The 20,819-nt window shown below is 42.8% G+C and overlaps 2 protein-coding genes across 2 annotated transcripts; both read right to left on the bottom strand.

Moving 5' to 3' along the window:
- Window positions 1-456: 456 nt before the first annotated feature.
- On the bottom strand, window positions 457-3,926 carry LOC311266016 (immunoglobulin lambda-1 light chain-like; the record flags this gene model as incomplete). The annotated part of the gene is made up of 5 exons (XM_084368204.1): window positions 457-958; window positions 1,239-1,313; window positions 1,430-1,723; window positions 3,473-3,524; window positions 3,876-3,926. The coding sequence occupies 5 exons, from the start codon at window positions 3,924-3,926 to the stop codon at window positions 849-851; spliced, it is 582 nt and encodes a 193-aa protein (XP_084224330.1). The 3' UTR covers window positions 457-848.
- Window positions 3,927-12,369: 8,443 nt separating this feature from the next.
- Window positions 12,370-13,768, bottom strand: LOC311266407 (uncharacterized protein). Its single transcript, XM_084368761.1, has 3 exons — window positions 13,367-13,768; window positions 13,176-13,250; window positions 12,370-12,897 (listed from the first exon to the last, which is right to left on the bottom strand). Exons 1-3 carry the CDS (start codon window positions 13,707-13,709, stop codon window positions 12,788-12,790), a joined length of 528 nt encoding a protein of 175 aa, XP_084224887.1. The 5' UTR covers window positions 13,710-13,768; the 3' UTR covers window positions 12,370-12,787.
- Window positions 13,769-20,819: the final 7,051 nt, after the last annotated feature.

Below are 20,819 nucleotides of genomic sequence, written 5' to 3'. Positions count from 1 at the left end.
TAGCTTCAAAGCAGCTCGCTCTGCTGTTTGTTCATGTGTGTAAACAACAGTGTCATCAGCGTAGAGCTTTACATCCACACTGACACAATTATAAAAGGGGCTCAGCACTGAACCTGGTGGCACAGCCTCACCTACTGACTTGTATATAATAGCTATATGTTTCTGTTTGCTTCTCTTTCTTTAGCTTTGTTGTCCTTGTTTAGCTGTATGCTAATATTCACATCTTCCTGTACATTTGTTCTTGCTGCTGTGTGAAAGTATATTGAGAGCTACTTACAACCAGAGTCAAATGACTTGTAGGTGTCAACATACATGGCCCATGAAGTTGATTCTGTTTCTGACTGTTGCTCTGAAGTCAAACTGAAATCCATAAAAACAAGGCTGTTTCTAAAACACACTGTGATTTTTCGCTTTATTGAGAATGTTACACTGAGAGAATTTAACAAAGCTGCCACACTCTGCATAATGTATTAAAAAGAAAGACAAGGAGAGAAAAATACCAAAACAATCAAATATCTAGCAGACAGCTAATGATTCAGCTTCATCTTCTGTTATTATACAAGTCACAATTCAAAGTGGAAATAAACTAGAGGATGAAAATAACACTATACCACAGAATTTATACTCAGTCACTGCAGATATATATGTGTATACATATATTTATATATGTAGGATGACTGTATCTAACCTGTGCATAAAAAGACACATTTTAAATGAAACATGAAAATAGACATTTGTGACTGCTGATCAAAGTGATCAATGAGATGAACTGATGAGATCTGATGGTGAGAAAAGGCAGCAGAAAACAGTCAGTCAGCATGTGTGCAGTTGGTGGACGGTCCCTTGTTTCAGAGGATCATCAGCAGAGAGAGTCCACAGCAGTACACCAGACTCTTCACTATCAGCACTGTGTAGAGCACACAGAGCAGCTTCACCCTGCACTGAGACTGGAAGGACACTGACAGACACACAGACAGACACACAGACAGACAGACAGACACACAGACAGACACACAGACAGACAGACAGACTGTTAACTTCATTGGAACATCATCACATTTTCATCAGTAGAACTTGGACCTTTCCAGGCGGGACAACCATCTTTACATGAAGACAGGGGTCAGCTACAATTTGAATGAGAGCTCAAAGGCCCTTATTAAATACAACAAGTCAGGGGCCCAACAAGCTTTTTAGGGGCCCTGAACAGGATTTGATTTTCTGCTTTATCAAGCTCTTACAGTCGGCTTGCTGCAGAGCTGGCAGGTCTGCTGGCTCTCTCTCTGGAGGACAGGAGGCTGCTGGAGCTGGAACCTCTGAAACAGAAGAGGAGGCCAAAAGAAATGTCAGTCCTCTGCTCCTCTGCTCTCTCTGACAGCGTCTCCACATGAAGCTGAATCACTGCTGAACACAGTCACCAAGCCTTCATTACCTTGTTCTGTTTGGGCCTCCACTGTGCCCCCCTCGTGCTGGACGGAGCAGCGGTAGTAGAGAGCGTCCCCGTCAACCAGCAAGATGGCGGCGGTGCGTCCCGACTCTCTGAGCTCCAGCTGCTCTCCCTCAGCAGGGTGCCACTTCTCCTCATTCTCCTTTCGTCTGTTCCAGGAGAACCGGACCAGAGGAGGAAACATGGCTGAGGCCACACACAGCAGGGAGCTGTTCCCCTCCAGGTGGGCTCTGGATGCTGCTGGGTACACGCTCACCACGGGCTTCACTACCTGCTCACCTGAAGTTTGACAGCAGCAACAAGCAGCACAGACACACATTGACACAGTCAACAGCAGCTTACAGCACTGCACTGCATTCAGTGTGATCCTGGAAACTACATGGACTCTGATCACTAAACTACTCATCAATACAGCACAAAGTCCAACACATAGACTGGATTCACCTGCACATCAAACACACTCATCATGTCATGTCATCATATGTTATATGGGGACAAACAACATGATGTGTTCAGCACTTCTTTCTTTCAATGTGCACATTCATCATTATTATGACTATTACTAATAATAATATAACATCATATTTTCATACAATGGAAAATCTTCATGTGTATCATGATAAAAGACATATTATAATAAAGGACATATTTACCCTCAAGTTTAGTACGTGCTGCCATTTTAATGTTTACAATATCCACCACATATTATAAATATTTACCACCATAACCTATTTAAAAAATGCATCTATAATTTCATACATTTATACATACACAATTACAAATACATGTTTTCATATGTCTAATGTGAATAAAGATGTTATTTAATATAAAAGAACGTACAACTTTGTTGGTCCCTGCAGGAAAATTCATCTTTATGTTAAAACAAAACGTAATTTATAATAATATGTTAAAAGTAGTTTATTAAATATTATGTTAACATACATTATAATAAAATCTACATTTACCTTACCATAAAATACATTTTTATATTACAACATGTGTAACATGTTACAGATTTACCAGCGTGTGCTTTAGTCCAGCCGCTAAAGAAAAACGAATCAGTACTTCAATAATTTCTGAACCTTTTTTCTCGATATTTTTAGATTCATACACAATTACAATGATATGTTCAGATATGTCAGATATGAAGAACGACTGCTTTGTAATATAATATGAAGAAAGGTAAGAATTTATTTGTCCTTGACAGAAACTTCACGTAATGTTTAATTAAATCTGACAATATAACATAACACAACATAACATAACACAACATATCATAACATAAATCAATATATTATCGCACACTGCGAATACATTTATTTAAATATTTGAAATAAGGTTTGGAATTTTTAATTTATTTCTGTTTAAATTATCAGTGAAATTATTTATGAATAAATTATATAAATTATTTAAAAGTCGATCAACAAAACTACACATTTTTATATGCGCCATTGTTTAAAACATGTTTTCTATATTTTAGTATAATTAGCATATGTTATATTTATTGTAATATCATATTCAGTGTGTGTTTCCTTCATGTATAAATATATCTCACACTAAAAGACATATGTGCCATCATATAAAATACATTTGACCATTTAATAAAGACTTATTAATTATCCTATACAACATATTTAAAGTTATATGTTTTTCAGATACATTTCCTGACATATATTAAATGATGTTTAATATCATATATGATGTTGTTTTATAAAAACAAGAGATGGTGCTGAATTACTGAGGATCAAATACTGTATATTTGTAACATTGTCAATATGAAACTTTTTCTATATGAATCAGTTTGATCTCCTGCAGAAATAAAGAAGAACTTCAGTTGTGCAGTGAGATTTAAACATCTTTTCAGGAGTTATGAACCTTTTTATGTAACAATAGCTGCATGGCTGCAAGAATTCTCTACTAATTATGAACAAACTAACATGTAAATCCTGAAGCAGCAGAAACTCATTAAAAACACATTTTCAACTTGTTCAATAAAACAACTGAAGGAAAATGAAGCTTTATTCTTACCTGATACAAACAGTTTAGTTCCAGAGCCAAAGATCAGGTAGTATCCACCATCCTCCCACAGTGAGACAGCGTAATACAAAAACCTGTGTGCTGTTGAACGTGTCGGCTGAGGTGAACGAGTCCAAATGATGAAGCAGGATCATATTTCAGCTCCATGATGTGTTTCTCTAATGTTCATATCAGCATGACTGTCTCTTCTTTTATTGTCTTTTTAGACACACTAGCAGTGTTGCTCTATGGATGCTAATGTCTGTCGCTCCACTACTTTAGTCCACATGGATTGGACCTGGACCAAAGGATGGATGGATGGACTGACATGACATTTTCTACAGACGTTCTTGGTCCCCAGAGGATGAACTTCATTCATTGACTTTGTTGGTTCTGACTTTTTATCTAGCTCCACCAGCAGGTCCACCAGTTCCTGGTCCTCAGTTGGAGGCCCAGTCGACACCATGTTCCCGCTTCCTTGTCGGCGGGTCAGCAGACTCGCTCCAGAGCCGGACCAGCGGTCTTTCCTGATACCCGTCCAGACCTCCAGCTGCCGGCCTCCTGCTCTGCCTTGCAGCAGTCCTCTGTTCCTGTTCTGCAGCAACCTGTCTGAGCTGAGCTGCAGCTGTCTCCAGTTCCTGTGCTGAATCAGTCTCCTGTGGCTGTGGTTCTGTAACCTCTTGTTTTCCTGACTCTGACAGCTCCAGCAGCTCCCTGTCAGCCTCTCAGTCTCCAGCCTCCAGTTCTGCAGCCATGTCGCCGGTCCCGGCTGCTACTCTCTTTCACAGCTGATCTGTTCCTTCAGCCAGACTTCAGGATGGATTCAGCCTCCGACCTCCAGCCTGCAGTCTGACCTCCAGCAAGGATCCTTCTTCAGTGCCGTCTTCGGCACAGGTCTCGCAGAGTTCCCACCTTTACCCTCGGTCCCACCAGTCCTCTAGAGCTGCATCAGGGTGCCACAGTCCTGCAGAGTGATTCCAACAGTCTCATTGATTCCCAGTCCAGTCTCCAGTGTGGCTCCATGTGTGTCACCAGCGTCCAGGCCTTCACCCTCCAGACCTGCTCTGTCCATTGTCCTGAGGTCTACAGCTCCACGTGTGTCCTGCCCCGAGGCAGCCCACCTGAGGTCTCTTTCCCCTCCTCACCAGCCTCCAGACGATCTGCCTGAGACCTCGACTCTTCTGCCTTGTTTTGTTCCTTGTAAAGTTAATTTGTGTTGATTATAACTTCCTGTGTGTCCCGTGTCTGCATCTGGCTCCTCTACTCTCCACTAAGAACATCAGTGTGACAGAAACTTGAATTCAGAAGGTGTACAGTTGTGTTTTTCTGTTTGTGAGGAAAAAAGCTGTCAAAATATTTTCTATCTGGACATTTTGTGAGTTTATTTTGTTGACTTATCAGGCTGAGGAGCAAACCTGCCTTCACATACATGTCAACATGTCCCAGCTGAGATGATATGAGAGCTAGCTGGTTAGCATGCTAGAGTTCAATTTACATTCACAGAAATCTTTATTTTAAAATATTTGAATTGTTTTCAGAGTTTTTGTTTTTGTTTGTACTTGAATGTATTTTTCCATTTAAAGCTGACTTTGCACTACCCTGTCAGGTTCTGGAGCCAGGAGCCACTGTGGTGTTCAGCAGCACAGACAAGAGTTGTTATTGTGAGCCAATAAAGTTCTATCAGGTCAGAACCACAATCCAGAACCTGCTTTGATAGCACACATCAGAACCACAGCGCAGAGTCCCAGGGGGTGTAGAGGGAGGCAGTGGGTGCAGAAGGAGTGGGTTACAAAATCATTGTAATGTTCCTGTGATTTGTAGCAGAGTGAATGGTGTCTCTGTCTCAGCCTCTCCGCCCTCCTATCACTTGTCTCTGCATGATGTAACTGTGGTGAGCGGGTAGCATCACAGTGTGTAACTCTTTACAGCAGCACATCACACACAGCACCATATCAGTGACTTTAGTCCATCTGGATCATATTTTATGGAGGAAATGTTTTCTGGTTTTCCCTCTGATGTCCTCCGGCTGCTCTGCCTCCACCTGATGCTAACGTTAGCTACGACTTAGCTCTGCTAGCTGACTCTGCTCGGAGCACCGCCGGGGAGTGTTGGTGTTTACACCGCTGTCACAGCAGCTTCAGACCGCCAGGAGGAGGAGGGTTTTAGGTCCGGGGCCGGAACGGGCAACAGAACCGGGCTCAGCAGCCTCCATGGACATCATGACAGAGGTGAAGAGACAGAAGAGGACGCTGACGGGAAATTAAGAGCAGAGACAGAGACAGAGACAGTGACCGAGCGAGAGACAAAAGACAAAAGACAGAGTCTCAGACTGGCTTTTAGTGGTCAGAGACAGCTTCACTAAATAAAAGTCTGCAGACAGACGCAGAGCTGTGTTGTGTGAAGCACTTGTTCAAACTTTGAGTGCCACACGGCAAAAAAGGCCTGAGTGTTTTGTTTGTAGTTAAAACGTAACGTTTCATTACATCTGACAAACTGTTACAGAAACCTGGAATTTGTATTTACACAGTTGTGTTGGCAAATCGCACAAAATACACATTTCTACATATTGTTGCTATAACGCAGGTTACAGATGATGATCTTCTGGACCTTTGCTTGAAGAAGTTTTCTCTGACTCTCTCTGGACCATTTTTCCTCTGAATCCTGCCATTCTGTCAGTTTGACAGGATTCTGAATGCTCTCTGTTCAAACTCGGGTCGCTCAGTTATTCTAGAAGCAGTTTTTGTTACATTGATAGAAAGTCTGTGAACATCCCGACAGCAATCAATAAATCAAACGCTCTGACAAATAACAGAAAATAAATCCAGTATCTGTGGCTGCTGCAGGCCTCTAATAAGCCCGTCCAATGGTTCTATTTGACCCGTATGAAATGATTGGACAGGCTACCTGTCTGTCTGCATACATACCTGTCTGTCTGCTCAAACTCTGACCTTTGCACTCTGCATCACTTTGAAAGACTAGTAAAGGAGCACATCACCTCCAGACTCCCTGCCACATTTGACCCCTTCCAGTTTGCCTACCGGCCAAACCGCTCCACTGAGGATGCCATCTCCACCGCTCTTCACTTGAGCCTTGCACACCTGGAGGAGAAAAACACTCATATTCGGATGCTGTTCCTGGACTTCAGCTCAGCGTTTAATACCATTATTCCACAGCATCTGGTAGACAAACTGGGACCCCTGGGCTTCAGCACCCCCTGTGCAACTGGCTGCTGGACTTCCTCACTGAAAGACCACAGTCGGTGCGGGTCGGTCAGAAAACCTCCAGTGTCATCACCCTCAACACAGGCTCCTCTCAAGGCTGTGTCCTGAGCCCCCTGCTGTTCACTCTGATGACTCACGACTGCGTCCCAAGGGCTACCACCAACCACATTGTGAAGTTTGCGGACGACACATCAGTGGTGAGCCTCATCAGGGATGACCACGACCTGGCTTACAGGGAGGAGGTGGAGCAGCTGGTGGGCTGATGTAGCGAAAACAACTTAATCCTGAACGTGGACAAAACCAAAGAGATCATTGTCGACTTCAGGAAGAAGCAACCCAGCCACGCTCCACTTCTCATCAACAACACGGCTGTGGAGCTGGTCAGCAGCACCAAGCTCCTGGGGGTGCACATCACAGACAACCTCACCTGGTCTGTGAACACTGCGGCACTGGTCAAGAAGGCACAGCAGCGCCTGCACTTCCTGTGAAGGATGAGGAGAGCCCTCCTGCCCCCGCCCATCCTCACTACATCCTACAGGAGCACCATGGAGAGCATCCTGACCAGCTGCATCTCCATGTGGTGTGGAAGCTGCAAAGCCTCTGACTGGAGGAATGTGTGGAGAGTGGTGAGGACAGCGGAGAAGATCATTGGGACTTCTCTCCCCTCCATTCAGGACATTGCTCCCAGCTGCTGCATGTCCCGAGCTGGGAATATTATCAGGGACTCCTCCCACCCTCACCATGGACTGTTTTCCATGCTGGCCTCTGGAAAGAGGTTCTGCAGCATTCAGTGCAGAACCACAAGGTTCTGTAACAGCTTCTTCCCCCATGTCATCAGACTGCTGAACTCTAAGTGACAATCTAAACAACAACTGTCATTTATTCTTAACTCAACTATGGCACTTTCAATAATTTGCACTTTTTAGTATGTTTCTGTTTTTGATATTTATTTTCTTATTGTGGTATTTTTTGATATACTTTCATTTAAATTCTGTGCTGAGCCTCGGAAACGAAATTTCGTTCTGTGTCCATTTGTTGCTCACAGAATGACAATAAAGTCTGTCTAAGTCTGAGTCTGTAGTGGCTAACGTTAGCATAAAGCACACAATGAGAAGGTGTGGCTCTTACCGACCCCAACTTTAATACATATTGTTCAAACTACCATTGACTTGTACATGTTTGTTCGTCTGGCCTCTCTGGACTCAAAGAGTACAGAAGTGGATTGAGTCTCTCTGTCGATCTGTCAAACGAGGCGATGCTGATCAAATCTAAACACAGATTCTGTTCCTGCATCGACTGTTTCTCACCTCAAATGTTTCCACAAACACATTTTAGTACCAGATCCTTTGTTACCAGCCTGACACCATTTTGTTTCCTGTTTCAGAACGGACAAGCCAAAACCAAGCCCCGCCCACCTCGCTGTGATTTTATTGGTCCAGTGCAGCGCAGTGCATTCTGGGAGTTGTAGGTTTTCTACCTCTTCAACAAGGGCAGTGAAACACTTTTGTTTGTTTGTTTGTTTGTTTGTTTGTTGTCGGCCCTTGATGACACAAAGTCATTTCAGCCTCTGTTCATATAAAATCTTGATTTGTGCAGCTTTAAATGTTACAAAGTGTTTCATTCTTTAAAGTTTTCAGTCAGTTGATTCAAAATCAAGTCATTAACTTTCCAGATGCTGAAGTGTCGGTCTGGAGACACTTTTGTCCTGATGGTGGCGCTAGAGGAAAGGTCAGGAGGTCACCATAAATGTTAGGGTTCATCCTCTGGGGAGCAGAAACATCCACAGGAAACTGATGGAAATGTGTCCAACAAGACGAGCGTCCTAATAAGCCGCTGCTAGAAGGACAAAGTCCTGAGCTGACATGTGTCCAAGATTTGTCTTTTAAAATGTAATAAAGTGAAATGATGTGGTGAAATCTGCTGAAAGGTGTTAAACAACAAGTGCTGCTGGAAGTGTTTTCATTCAGAGACATTAGTGTTGTGAGGGACGGATGGACTTTATTCAGCAGCAGGACGTTGGGCTTTAAACATTTGATTATGTTTGAGATCATTTTATTGAAATATTCTGAAGTCTGTTTGTTGTTTTACTGATTCATCTGGATTATGTTTGAGTTTGTCAGTGAATTATTTTCCTCTTTATTTTATCATTGTGTTTGTGTTTGTGTCCTTTTTCCTCACTGTGTGAAACAACAATAAACCTGCTGGAATATCTGATCAGAATATAAATAAATATAATATGAAATAAATCCCTCAGTTCAGTGTGTTTGTGACTGTGGCTGAGATGGAGGTGAAATATGTGAACCTGGGCTGTGGTTTACTGCTCTCTTCCTGTCACAAACACTGTTTGACGTCTGTTCATCTGTTGGTTTTTGTTCAGGCTGCTCGGATCATTTCTCACTGTGGGGAACTTTCTTTGCACAGGAGCAGTAGTAGGTGGCTGAATGAAGGAGTTTAACTTTCTGGATCTCCAACTCACAGCCGTTCGTTTTGCTCACAGCTGAGAAATCATTTTTCTGAGGATGATTGAACCTGTAACCTATATTACAACTGGTCTTGTCAATACGCAGAATCCATCTGAATGTTTCTGTGTCTTTCTTCTGGAGCCAGAATACATTGTTACTGTAGTCACACTGGTCAGTTCCTCGACAGCTGAAGGAGACGTCTCCACCGACTCTCCTGGTCAATGATAACTGATCCTGAATCAGCTGTGCTGCCATGGCAACCAGCGCTGTAGAGAAGCAGACAGATAGATGAAGGTCAGTGTGACAGTGTTTGTTCCAGGTGGACTTTGTTGGCTCCTGATTGGCTGGAAACACTCACCTGAACACAGACAGCACAGAGCAGCAGCTGGGAGGAGAAGCATGTTGTGCAGTGGTGTTTCCTCTGGTGAACCTGGGGAGAAGTGGCGCTCTGACGCAGCTGAGGCCAAACGAGGACGAGCTGCCAGATCAGACGAGGGCCACGTGGTTTCTAACAGGTCCTCAGAGCTCCCATCAGCCCCTGCGGCGCACAGATAAGGCCGCCGCTGCCGATCGACGGCTCGGCTGAAGCTGCTGTGTAATAGAAATAGAAACAAACATTGATGTGAGCACAAACACATTCAGGTTGGTGGTGAATTTAGTAGCACAGACTGTTATCTGTTGTTGAACAGCTGTGATGAAAAGACTAAAGTACAAATCCACAAAACTCCTCCACTGTGATTTGAAGCCTTAAACGTCCCCTTACATTTCTGTCATTTCACTCAATCATTTCATTTCTATGACACATCAAACCTTTTCCACACACAGTGTCACATCTTTATTGTGTCTCCTGTTGTTCAGGCTCTTCATTAAAGCTACATGATGTTTCACTGAGTCAAAGATTCAAAGCCAAGACTCCATCAAATGGAACATTTCAACATGTCTGCTGCATCATTTTACACACATTTCCCCAAAATCCAGCCTGACACATTTGGTATTTTTGTAAACTTTGGGATCTCCAGCAGAACGTCAGACAAAGTTCAGAGGGTTAGTTTGTAAAGACGAAGCCAGCGGAGGCTTCAGAAGAGTTGAAGTCCAGCTGTGCTCCTCATATGTGAAGCAGTGGTTCTGGTGCTGTTCCCTGGAAGGAGCACCAGAACCACTGGAAGGAGTTGATCACATGCTGGATTTCTGTGTTTGCTGCTGGTGCTGACATTAATCATCACAGAGAAACACCACCACCCTGTGGTCGGTCACAGGAAGTGCAGGGACATCCACGTGATGCTGATGACGGTCGCCATGACGACACGATGACAAGCCGACCTCTTATTTTACCGACAACAAACCCACAGTGACATCTAGTGGATAAAAAACACACAGCAGTAAATGATGAGTATTACTGGCATTATTGTTGTTCCTATAATACGCTGGTAAACACATTTGACCTGATAAACAATAAAGAAAAACATTTATTTCAGTATAAAATATATTAATTGTCTCAGAAAGTAAATTCACATTTTCATGTTTGTTTGTTTGTAAAAACATAGAAACAGAAATAAAGTGAGACACATAAAAACACTGTCACATGGTGCTGCTATAGTATTAACTTGAACCATCTCAGCACATTCAGGATGAGTCAGTGAATTTTGTTCTCAAGTTGAACAGTGGAGTTGATTTTAGTCTTCAGTCTCATTTCTTTTGGTTTCCTGTCTGTGTTTGTTGGGTTGACCTCTCTCAGTGTGCTCGACTGTAACAAACAGGAACACTGACTCATGAAATGCATCAGTAATAAGTGAGTGTAAATAATGACATCACAGCACAGCTTCTGTGTTTAAAGCCTTTATTTGACAGTTGTTTGTGCTGTGAAAATGCTGACAGGAACAGACTAAAGCTCCTGATTTAGTTCCTGAGTCTAGCTCCTGGAGCTCCTCACTTCTTGGACTATTTGATCAAAAAGCTCTTTGAGTTGCTGAACACGAACAAGAATGTGTTTGCATGAACGAGCTCCTCCAACCAGATAGTGTAACAGACACGTCCTCACCAGACATGAACCACTGAGGCGTCAGATCAGGAAACACTCAGGTGTGTTGTTTTGGAGGCCGCTGACAAAGAAGCCTTTTGTCAGTTTTCTATGAGGACTTGTTGGCTCTCATCAACACCAAGTGTGAACTGTAAAGTGAAGCTTTGATGGCTAAAATCACCATAAATAAAGTCCATGGACGTGAGCTCCAGGTGGGGGGTCACTGTTGGTCTCTGGGCTCAGTTCAACTTTGTGTGGGTGGAGGGCTCAGTGGAAAAAAGGCTTCCAGACAACAAGAGAAAAGACAAACCAGACCAGAGAGGGAGAGGAGTTGATGAGTGTGTACAGCAGCAGATGTGAATCTGTTCTCAGTGGTTATTAGGACTCATCAAAAACTGTTGAGAGCCAACCAGCGCTTCCTTCCTGCAGCAGACGGGCTGTGTGGGTTTCTGCTCTGCAGCCTTCTCACCGTTAGCTGCACTTGTTCACATGAACAACACAATGACAGTTACAACCACGGACTCCAGTTAAAGAATAATTACAGGGACTTCAGTTTGATTTCAGCGCTCAGTACTCACTGTCTCAGCTTTCACCTGTCTTATTCACCTGGGAGACAAACCTGGGAGCTGAGAAGCTGAAATAAAAGCAGATCTGTTGATACTGTTTGATTGATTCTGTAAAGGTGACAGTTTACTGACTGTTTCTGCAGCCTGACTCCAACTTGGAAGATGGACTGATGAAGCTGCTGTGTGATCATTTTATAGCAGCTGTAGCTTCAAAGCAGCTCACTCTGCTGTTTGTTCATGTGTGTAAACAACAGTGTCATCAGCGTAGAGTTTTACATCCACACTGACACAATTATAAAAGGGGCTCAGCACTGAACCTGGTGGCACAGCCTCACCTACTGACTTGGATATAATAGCTAGATGTTTCTGTTTGCTTCTCTTTCTTTAGCTTTGTTGTCCTTGTTTAGCTGTATGCTAATAGTCACATCTTCCTGTACATTTGTTCTTGCTGCTGTGTGAAAGTATATTGAGAGCTCCTTACAACCAGAGTCAAATGACTTGTAGGTGTCAACATACATGGCCCATGAAGTTGATTCTGTTTCTGACTGTTGCTCTGAAGCCAAACTGAAGTCCATAAAAACAAGGCTGTTTCTAAAACACACTGTGATTTTTCACTTTATTGAGAATGTTACACTGAGAGAATTTAACAAAGCTGCCACACTCTGCATAATGTATTAAAAAGAAAGACAAGGAGAGAAAAATACTAAAACAATCAAATATCTAGCAGACAGCTAATGATTCAGCTTCATTTTCTATTATTATACAAGTCACAATTCAAAGTGGAAATAAACCAGAGGATGAAAATAACACTATACCACAGAATTTATACTCAGTCACTGCAGATATATATGTGTATATATGTATTTATATATGTAGGATGACTGTATCTAACCTGTGCATAAAAAGACACATTTTACAACCAAACACAAAACATGAAAATTGACATTTGTGACTGCTGATCAAAGTGATCAATGAGATGAACTGATGAGATCTGATGTTGAGAAAAGGCGAGCAGAAAACAGTCAGTCAGCATGTGCGCAGTTGGTGGACGGTCCCTTGTTTCAGAGGATCATCAGCAGAGAGAGTCCACAGCAGTACACCAGACTCTTCACTATCAGCACTGTGTAGAGCACACAGAGCAGCTTCACCCTGCACTGAGACTGGAAGGACACTGACACACAGACACACAGACAGACAGACACACAGACAGACAGACACACAGACAGACAGACAGAAAGACAGTGTTAACTTCATCAGAACATCATCACATTTTCATCAGTAGAACTTGGACTTTTCCAGACAGGACAACCATCTTTACATGAAGACAGGGGTCAGCTACAATTTGAATGAAAGCTCAAAGGCCCTTATTAAATACAACAAGTCAGGGCCCCAACAAGCTTTTTAGGGGCCCTGAACAGGATTTGACTTTTTGCTTTATCAAGATCTTACAGTCGGCTTGCTGCAGAGCTGGCAGGTCTGCTGGCTCTCTCTCTGGAGGACAGGAGGCTGCTGGAGCTGGAACCTCTGAAACAGAAGAGGAGGCCAAAAGAAATGTCAGTCCTCTGCTCCTCTGCTCTCTTTGACAGCGTCTCCACACGAAGCTGAGTCACTGCTGAACACAGTCACCAAGCCTTCATTACCTTGTTCTGTTTGGGCCTCCACTGTGCCCCCCTCGTGCTGGACGGAGCAGCGGTATTTATACGTGTAGAGAGCGTCCCCGTCAACCAGCAAGATGGCGGCGGTGCGTCCCGACTCTCTGAGCTCCAGCTGCTCTCCCTCAGCAGGGAGCCACTTCTTCTCATTCTCCTTTCGTTTGTTCCAGGAGAACCGGACCAGAGGAGGAAACATGGCTGAGGCCACACACAGCAGGGAGCTGTTCCCCTCCAGGTGGGCTCTGGATGCTGCTGGGTACACGCTCACCACGGGCTTCACTACCTGCTCACCTGAAGTTTGACAGCAGCAACAAGCAGCACAGACACACATTGACACAGTCAACAGCAGCTTACAGCACTGCACTGCATTCAGTGTGATCCTGGAAACTACATGGACTCTGATCACTAAACTACTCATCAATACAGCACAAAGTCCAACACATAGACTGGATCCACCTGCACATCAAACACACTCATCATGTCATGTCATCATATGTTATATGGGGACAAACAACATGATGTGTTCAGCACTTCTTTCTTTCAATGTGCACATTCATCATTATTATGGCTGTTACTAATAATAATATAACAACATATTTTCATACAATGGAAAATCTTCATGTGTATCATGATAAAAGACGAATTATAATAAAGGACATATTTACCCTCAAGTTTAGTACGCGCTGCCATTTTAATGTTTACATTATCCACCACATATTATAAATATTTACCACCATAACCTATTTAAAAAATGCATCTATAATTTCATGTTTTTCATAAATATTTACACTTAATATAAAATTACAAATACATGTTTTCATATGACAAATGTGAAAAAGATGTAATTTAATATAAAAGAAGGTAAAACTTTGTTGGTTTAATGATATAAAATACGATATAATTATGAAAATGTTTATTTATTTAATGTTTATAAGTTTATTTATCCCGAGGGAAATTCACGTGTCCAATAGCATACAAAATACAGGACATACATCACACATATATATTACATAAAATTAAAATTCCAAAGCTTCTTTAATTATTAAGTTAATATATATTTTACAATAAAATATATATTTACCTTCACATGAGATACTTTTTAAACTTATTACAACATGTCTAACATGTTACAGAATTGCCACTGTGTACTTAAGTCCCGCCGCTAAAGAAAAACAAATCAGTACATCAATAATATCACAATGTTTTTTTCAGTATTTTATATACAATTTTATATTTGTATACAAAATACAACGATATGTTAAATATAATGAATAAGTAAGAATAATAATAATGACTGCTTTGTAAGATAATAGAAAGGTTAAAGACAGGTAAGAATTCATTGATCCTTCACATATGCTTAAATTAAATGTGATAATATAATACAATATAATATAATATGATATAATGTAACATATTCTGTCTTATTGAAAACAGTATGTTGTCCACAATATTTACCATCAAGCGCTGCTAATACATTTACTTTTAAGTATTTGAAATTAGGTTTGGAATTATTCTTTTTTTTTGTTTAAATCATACATTAAATAATTTATTAATATATTTATTATTATATATAAATTATTTAAAAGTCAGTCACCATAAAAAATACATACTCACATGTGCCATTGTATATCATACTATATCCTTTTTTTTAAATATAATGTTTTTTATATTTGAGTGTAATGAGTATACATTATATTTAGCCTATTGTAATATCATATTCAGTGTGTGTTTCCTTCATGTATAAATATATCTCACACTAAAAGACATATAAATACATTTGACCATTTAATAAAGACTTATTAATTATCCTATACAACATATTTAAAGTTATATGTTTTTCAGATACATTTCCTGACATATATTAAATGATGTTTAATATCATATGATGTTGTTTTATAAAAACAAGAGATGGTGCTGAATTACTGAGAGGATCAAATACTGTATATTTGTAACATTGTCAATATGAAACTTTTTCTATATGAATCAGTTTGATCTCCTGCAGAAATAAAGAAGAACTTCAGTTGTGCAGTGAGATTTAAACATCTTTTCAGAGTTATGAACCTTTTTATGTAACAATAGCTGCATGGCTGCAAGAATTCTCTACTAATTATGAACAAACTAACATGTAAAGCCTGAAGCAGCAGAAACTCATTAAAAACACATTTTCAACTTGTTCAATAAAACAACTGAAGGAAAATGAAGCTTTATTCTTACCTGATACAAACAGTTTAGTTCCAGAGAGAAACATCCAGTATGAATACCTCGTGTTCTCCCACAGCGAGACAGCGTAATACAAAAACCTGTGTGCTGTTGAACGTGTCGGCTGAGGTGAACGAGTCCAAATGATGAAGCAGGATCATATTTCAGCTCCATGATGTGTTTCTCTAATGTTCATATCAACATGACTGTCTCTTCTTTTATTGTCTTTTTAGACACACTAGCAGTGTTGCTCTATGGATGCTAATGTCTGTCGCTCCACTACTTCAGTCCACATGGATTGGACCTGGACCAAAGGATGGATGGATGGACTGACATGACATTTTCTACAGACATTCTTGGTCCCCAGAGGATGAACTTCATTCATTCATTGACTTTGTTGGTTCTGACTTTTTATCTAGCTCCACCAGCAGGTCCACCAGTTCCTGGTCCTCAGTTGGCGGCCCAGTCGACACCTGTTCCCGCTTCCTTGTCGGCGGGTCAGCAGACTTGCTCCAGAGCCGGACCAGCGGTCTTTCCTGATACCCGTCCAGACCTCCAGCTGCCGGCCTCCTGCTCTGCCTTGCAGCAGTCCTCTGTTCCTGTTCTGCAGCAACCTGTCTGAGCTGAGCTGCAGCTGTCTCCAGTTCCTGTGCTGAATCAGTCTCCTGTGGCTGTGGTTCTGTAACCTCTTGTTTCCTGACTCTGACAGCTCCACCAGCTCCAGTGGCAGCTCCTGCCAAACCTCTCAGGGGGGCAACTGTTGTGATGATGTCTGAGGTGACTTAGGTAAATGAAGACAGCTGATATTGTCATGTTGCAGTGAACTATTTGTACAATTTGGATGAACATCACACAGTGATCATCAACAGATGGGTCATGTTACGTTTCCACAGAAAACCAAACCTGAAGGTCCTGAAGGGGTCGCAGGCTGGGACACTCACAAAGCACTGAAGGGTCGAAGCAAACTGGTCCCTCGGTGTCTAAAAGGAGGCGGTGGGAATAAAACACACAGCCACCCACTGATTCTGTCACAATGATGGACAAACAGAAGGATCGGACCCAAAAACCAAAGGTGAAGTGGGAGTCACTGGACAGGGGGAAACTAAATGTGTGGAAACTGGACAAAAGACAAAAATCTCAAACACACTCAACTCAGAATTTAGGTCAAATCACAGGTGAACCCTACAGCTTCTGATGACCTGAGACCTGATCTGGAGAAATCTCAGTTCACATCAGGACCTTTAGGAATAGATAGCCTATGAATATGGGAAAGCTAAGGTATGGAGAATTAACAGTAATACTCTTTAACTGCACTTTAACACTGATGTAAACTTTAACAAACATAAACTGGAAATGAATTCACAATCTTGAACTTCGAATTAAAAAATGGAATGCTGCCATGTCACGTCCGGTCGGCTTGCCAAGGGGAAAAGTGCTGCGAGTCAACCTCCTCTAACTTAGCTACTAGCTAAGCCAGTAGCTGTTAGCTACAGCCATTCAAACGACAGCATGGTGTTACACCGTTCCTGTTTGGCTCCCGGACCGTGGTCGGGAAGCACAGGGGAGATGATTTCCTCAAGGGCCGAAGTTTCTGTTTACCTTCGGGGTGAACCCCCTTTCACGTGTTGAGCTGGTGGGGAAATAATACCAGGGAGCTTTGCTGTATCTGAGGAGCCAATCGCCTTTATTCAGTCAAACTGCAGCCTGTATTGTTCACTTTATTGCTGCTGTCGCTGCTGCTCCTTTGCTTCTCGTTCCTCTGCCATTCATTCACTGTCCGCACGTACGCTCCCTCCCTCACTCTCGCTCGCCCACTCACACCTTACGCACCTTGTATATGTCCAATTGTTGGAAATAGTTTGTTAAGACACTTCATTGTTCAGAGAAGACTGTGGACATGGCTGTTTTATTTTTTTCTTGCTCTTGATCCCCTGGGGCCGGCTCTGGCTGTACCTAATGGCTTCAGAATGGAAGTTGATCAGAGCGTCTGGGCGATTTTAAACCAGACTGAAATCTCCCTAAAAGGACACGCAGGTCTTGATGCTGCAACTTATTTGACTAAGGTATACAAAAACAGGACACACTGTTGTGAAAACTTGTATAGATTAATATTTTATGAAGAAAATTATAATAATGAAGATGAAGATAGTAATACATTACATTCATTGTTTAAGTTTTTTGTGGCTAAAGGTGGGCGACGTCCTACTACCCTCTGCTGGCCAGTCGCCCCTGTAGAGATCCCACCTTTACCACCGGTCCCACCAGTCCTCCAGAGCTGCTCCACCTGTGCAATGGGTCTTCAGGGTCGTCCTGCAGAGCGTCTCCACCAGTCTGGTTGTTTTCCAGCCCAGCCTCCAGTGTGGCTCCATCTGTGTTGACAGCATCCAGGCCTTCACCCTCCAGACCTGCTGTGTCCATTGTCCTGAGGTCTACAGCTCCACATGTGCCCTAAGGCAGCCCACTTGAGGTCTCTTTCCCCTCCTCACCAGCCTCCAGACGATCTGCCTGAGACCTCGACTCTTCTGCCTTGTTTTGTTCCTCGTAAAGTACTGTAAAGTTTTGGTGATTAGAACTTTTGACTTTGCACTACCCTGTCAGGTTCTGGAGCCAGGAGCCACTGTGGTGTTCAACAGCACAGACAAGAGTTGTTATTGTGAGCCAATAAAGTTCTATCAGGTCAGAACCACAATCCAGAACCTGCTTTGATAGCACACATCAGAAACGGGAACAGCCTGACGTTCTGAAACACCTCCATTGCGAAACCCCTCCATCCCCACACACTGCTGTTCCGAATCCGACTTTCAACTTCCAATTTCTTTCCAATATGGTTACGGTTAGGGGTTAGGGTCAGTTGTTCCACAATAGCCTTTTCGGAATAGCGGGGTCTTTTGAAAAAATGGGAAAACCACGCCATTACGATGAATGGAAGTCTATTTCGGAACAGCAGGGTTTCGGAAAAGCGGGGTGTAACCATCAGAAACACAGCGCAGAGTCCCAGGGGGTGTAGAGGGAGGCAGTGGGTGCAGAAGGAGTGGGTTTCAAAATCATTGTAATGTTGCTGTGATTTGTAGCAGAGTGAATGGTGTCTCTGTCTCAGCCACTCCGCCCTCCTATCACTTGTCTCTGCATGATGTAACTGTGGTGAGCGGGTAGCATCACAGTGTGTAACTCTTTACAGCAGCACATCACACACAGCACCATATCAGTGACTTTAGTCCAACTGGATCATATTTTATGGAGAAAATGTTTTCTGGTTTTCCCTCTGATGTCCTCCGGCTGCTCTGCCTCCACCTGATGCTAACGTTAGCTACGACTTAGCTCTGCTAGCTGACTCTGCTCGGAGCACCGCCGGGGAGTGTTGGTGTTTACACCGCTGTCACAGCAGCTTCAGACCGCCAGGAGGAGGAGGGTTTTAGGTCCGGGGCCGGAACGGGCAACAGAACCGGGCTCAGCAGCCTCCATGGACATCGTGACAAAGGTGAAGAGACAGAAGAGGACGCTGACAGGAAATTAAGAGCAGAGACGGAGACAGTGACCGAGCGAGAGACAAAAGACAAAAGACAGAGTCTCAGACTGGCTTTTAGTGGTCAGAGACAGCTTCACTAAATAAAAGTCTGCAGACAGATGCAGAGCTGGACTTGTTGCTGTTGAATAGTCAGTAATATTAGCTGTTTGCTTGATGTTTGGCTGTTTTTAATCAGAAGCCAAGTCAGCCCATTTCTACACAGGTTTAGTTGGTAGCATGTTACAGCCAGGTTTTGTTGTCTCTGGTTCAGCTCACGTTAGCTTGTTCTACTGCTACTGTTCTAAAAATGATGATCTTCTGGACCTTTGCTTGAAGAAGTTTTCTCTGAGTCTCTCTGGACTAGGGCTGCACCCCAACAGGCCAAAAAAAATTGGGACAACCTAAAAAAAATACAAAGTAGGTGCAGGTTTGAATGATGATGTGGAAACTACATTTTATTTATTTTCCCCATGCAAGTTAATAAATACTTTGCTGAAAATTGCTTACATGATTTATTTCCACTGTTTTAGGATTGCAAATACCCAGCGACCAGAGAGGGGATCAGCGGGAAGCACAATGCTGCTACTTGGCCCTGGTTTGTCCTCATGGATGAGGTGTTAGGACAGAGGCCTTCCATTGCCCCCCTGTCCTAATTGCCTCCATTCCTGAGGACACACACCTGGGCCCAGTATTTCAAAACTTGCAATCTGGATCAGAATGATCCGGATAATGAAATCCTCCTTTTCTCAGTCATGGATCACGGTGATCCTGCTGACTTGATCTGAGTATTTCAAAACACTGGCAGGGTGGATCACCGTGATCCCGACCTGGCCGGATACAGATTTCCAAATCCGCCTCCGGGATCTGAAAACATGGCGGACTACTCCACAAAAGGAGTAGCTAAGAGCGCAACTTTCACGTCAAAAGTGTAAGTTTACCGTCGTCTAATGTGTAGCGGTTTTAAGACCATACGAGCGCCAAACAACATATCCTTCAAGCCAATTATTTGAATCGTCACCTTATTAAAACCAGGCCGTAGCGATCTCTAATTGAGCCGCGGCTGTGCTAACGGGAGCTAGCCCAGCTCCATTGACTCGTGTGTTAAGCAGCTAGCGGGCTGTCGTTAGCGTCACGTCATTGGCAACACAGCAGACTTGTAAATAGGCTCCATGTGTACAGACCTGCTGCAGATCTTACACGCTACACAGTATGAGTATTAACTATACGGTTTGCTCAGAAGTGTCAGAGTGCTACAGTAATGCTGGTGATGATATGTTTTTGTGTACATAAACACAATTTGGGATTGTGGATTAAGATACTCACTCACCTACTTTCAGAGTCCACTCACAGCCATGGACCACTCAGCTACAACAGGGCGAGTGCTGGAAATCCTTGGAAAGGCTTTAATTGTATTGATACATTAAGGTTTTCAAGTTTTTCAAGTAATTGGAGTTTGTGAGTTTAAAACAGGATCAGGATTCTCTGGATCTGTGTTGAAATACCCAGTTTTCAGATCAGATCTAGATTTAATCCAATCCGACCAGGATAATCCTGTCAGATCACTTTTGAAATACTGGGCCCTGGTGACCAGGAGGAGGATGAAGAAATTGAGGAGGAGAGCCAGCCAGGGCCAAGGAGGAAGAGGAGGAGGGAGGATGAACTCCTGGAGCTGATTAGGGAGGACATGATGCTGCAGAGGGAGGCAGAGAAGAGGAGAGAGCGGGAGAGCAGAGAGAG

This window comes from Pagrus pagrus (assembly GCF_965226575.1).
Source record: "Pagrus pagrus genome assembly, chromosome: 12".
NCBI lineage: Eukaryota > Metazoa > Chordata > Actinopteri > Spariformes > Sparidae > Pagrus > Pagrus pagrus.
Note: the sequence above shows the minus strand (reverse complement) of the source record. Positions and strands in the feature narration are given on the sequence as shown.

Coding starts and splice junctions, on each gene's coding strand:
- LOC311266407 (XM_084368761.1), bottom strand. CDS start 13,709: ATGTGTGTCTGTGCTGCTTGTTGCTGCTGTCAAACTTCAGGTGAGCAG. Junction 13,251..13,366: donor GGAGGCCCAAACAGAACAAG/GTAATGAAGGCT, acceptor CTTCTGTTTCAG/AGGTTCCAGCTCCAGCAGCC. Junction 12,898..13,175: donor AGCTCTGCAGCAAGCCGACT/GTAAGATCTTGA, acceptor TCTGTGTGTCAG/TGTCCTTCCAGTCTCAGTGC.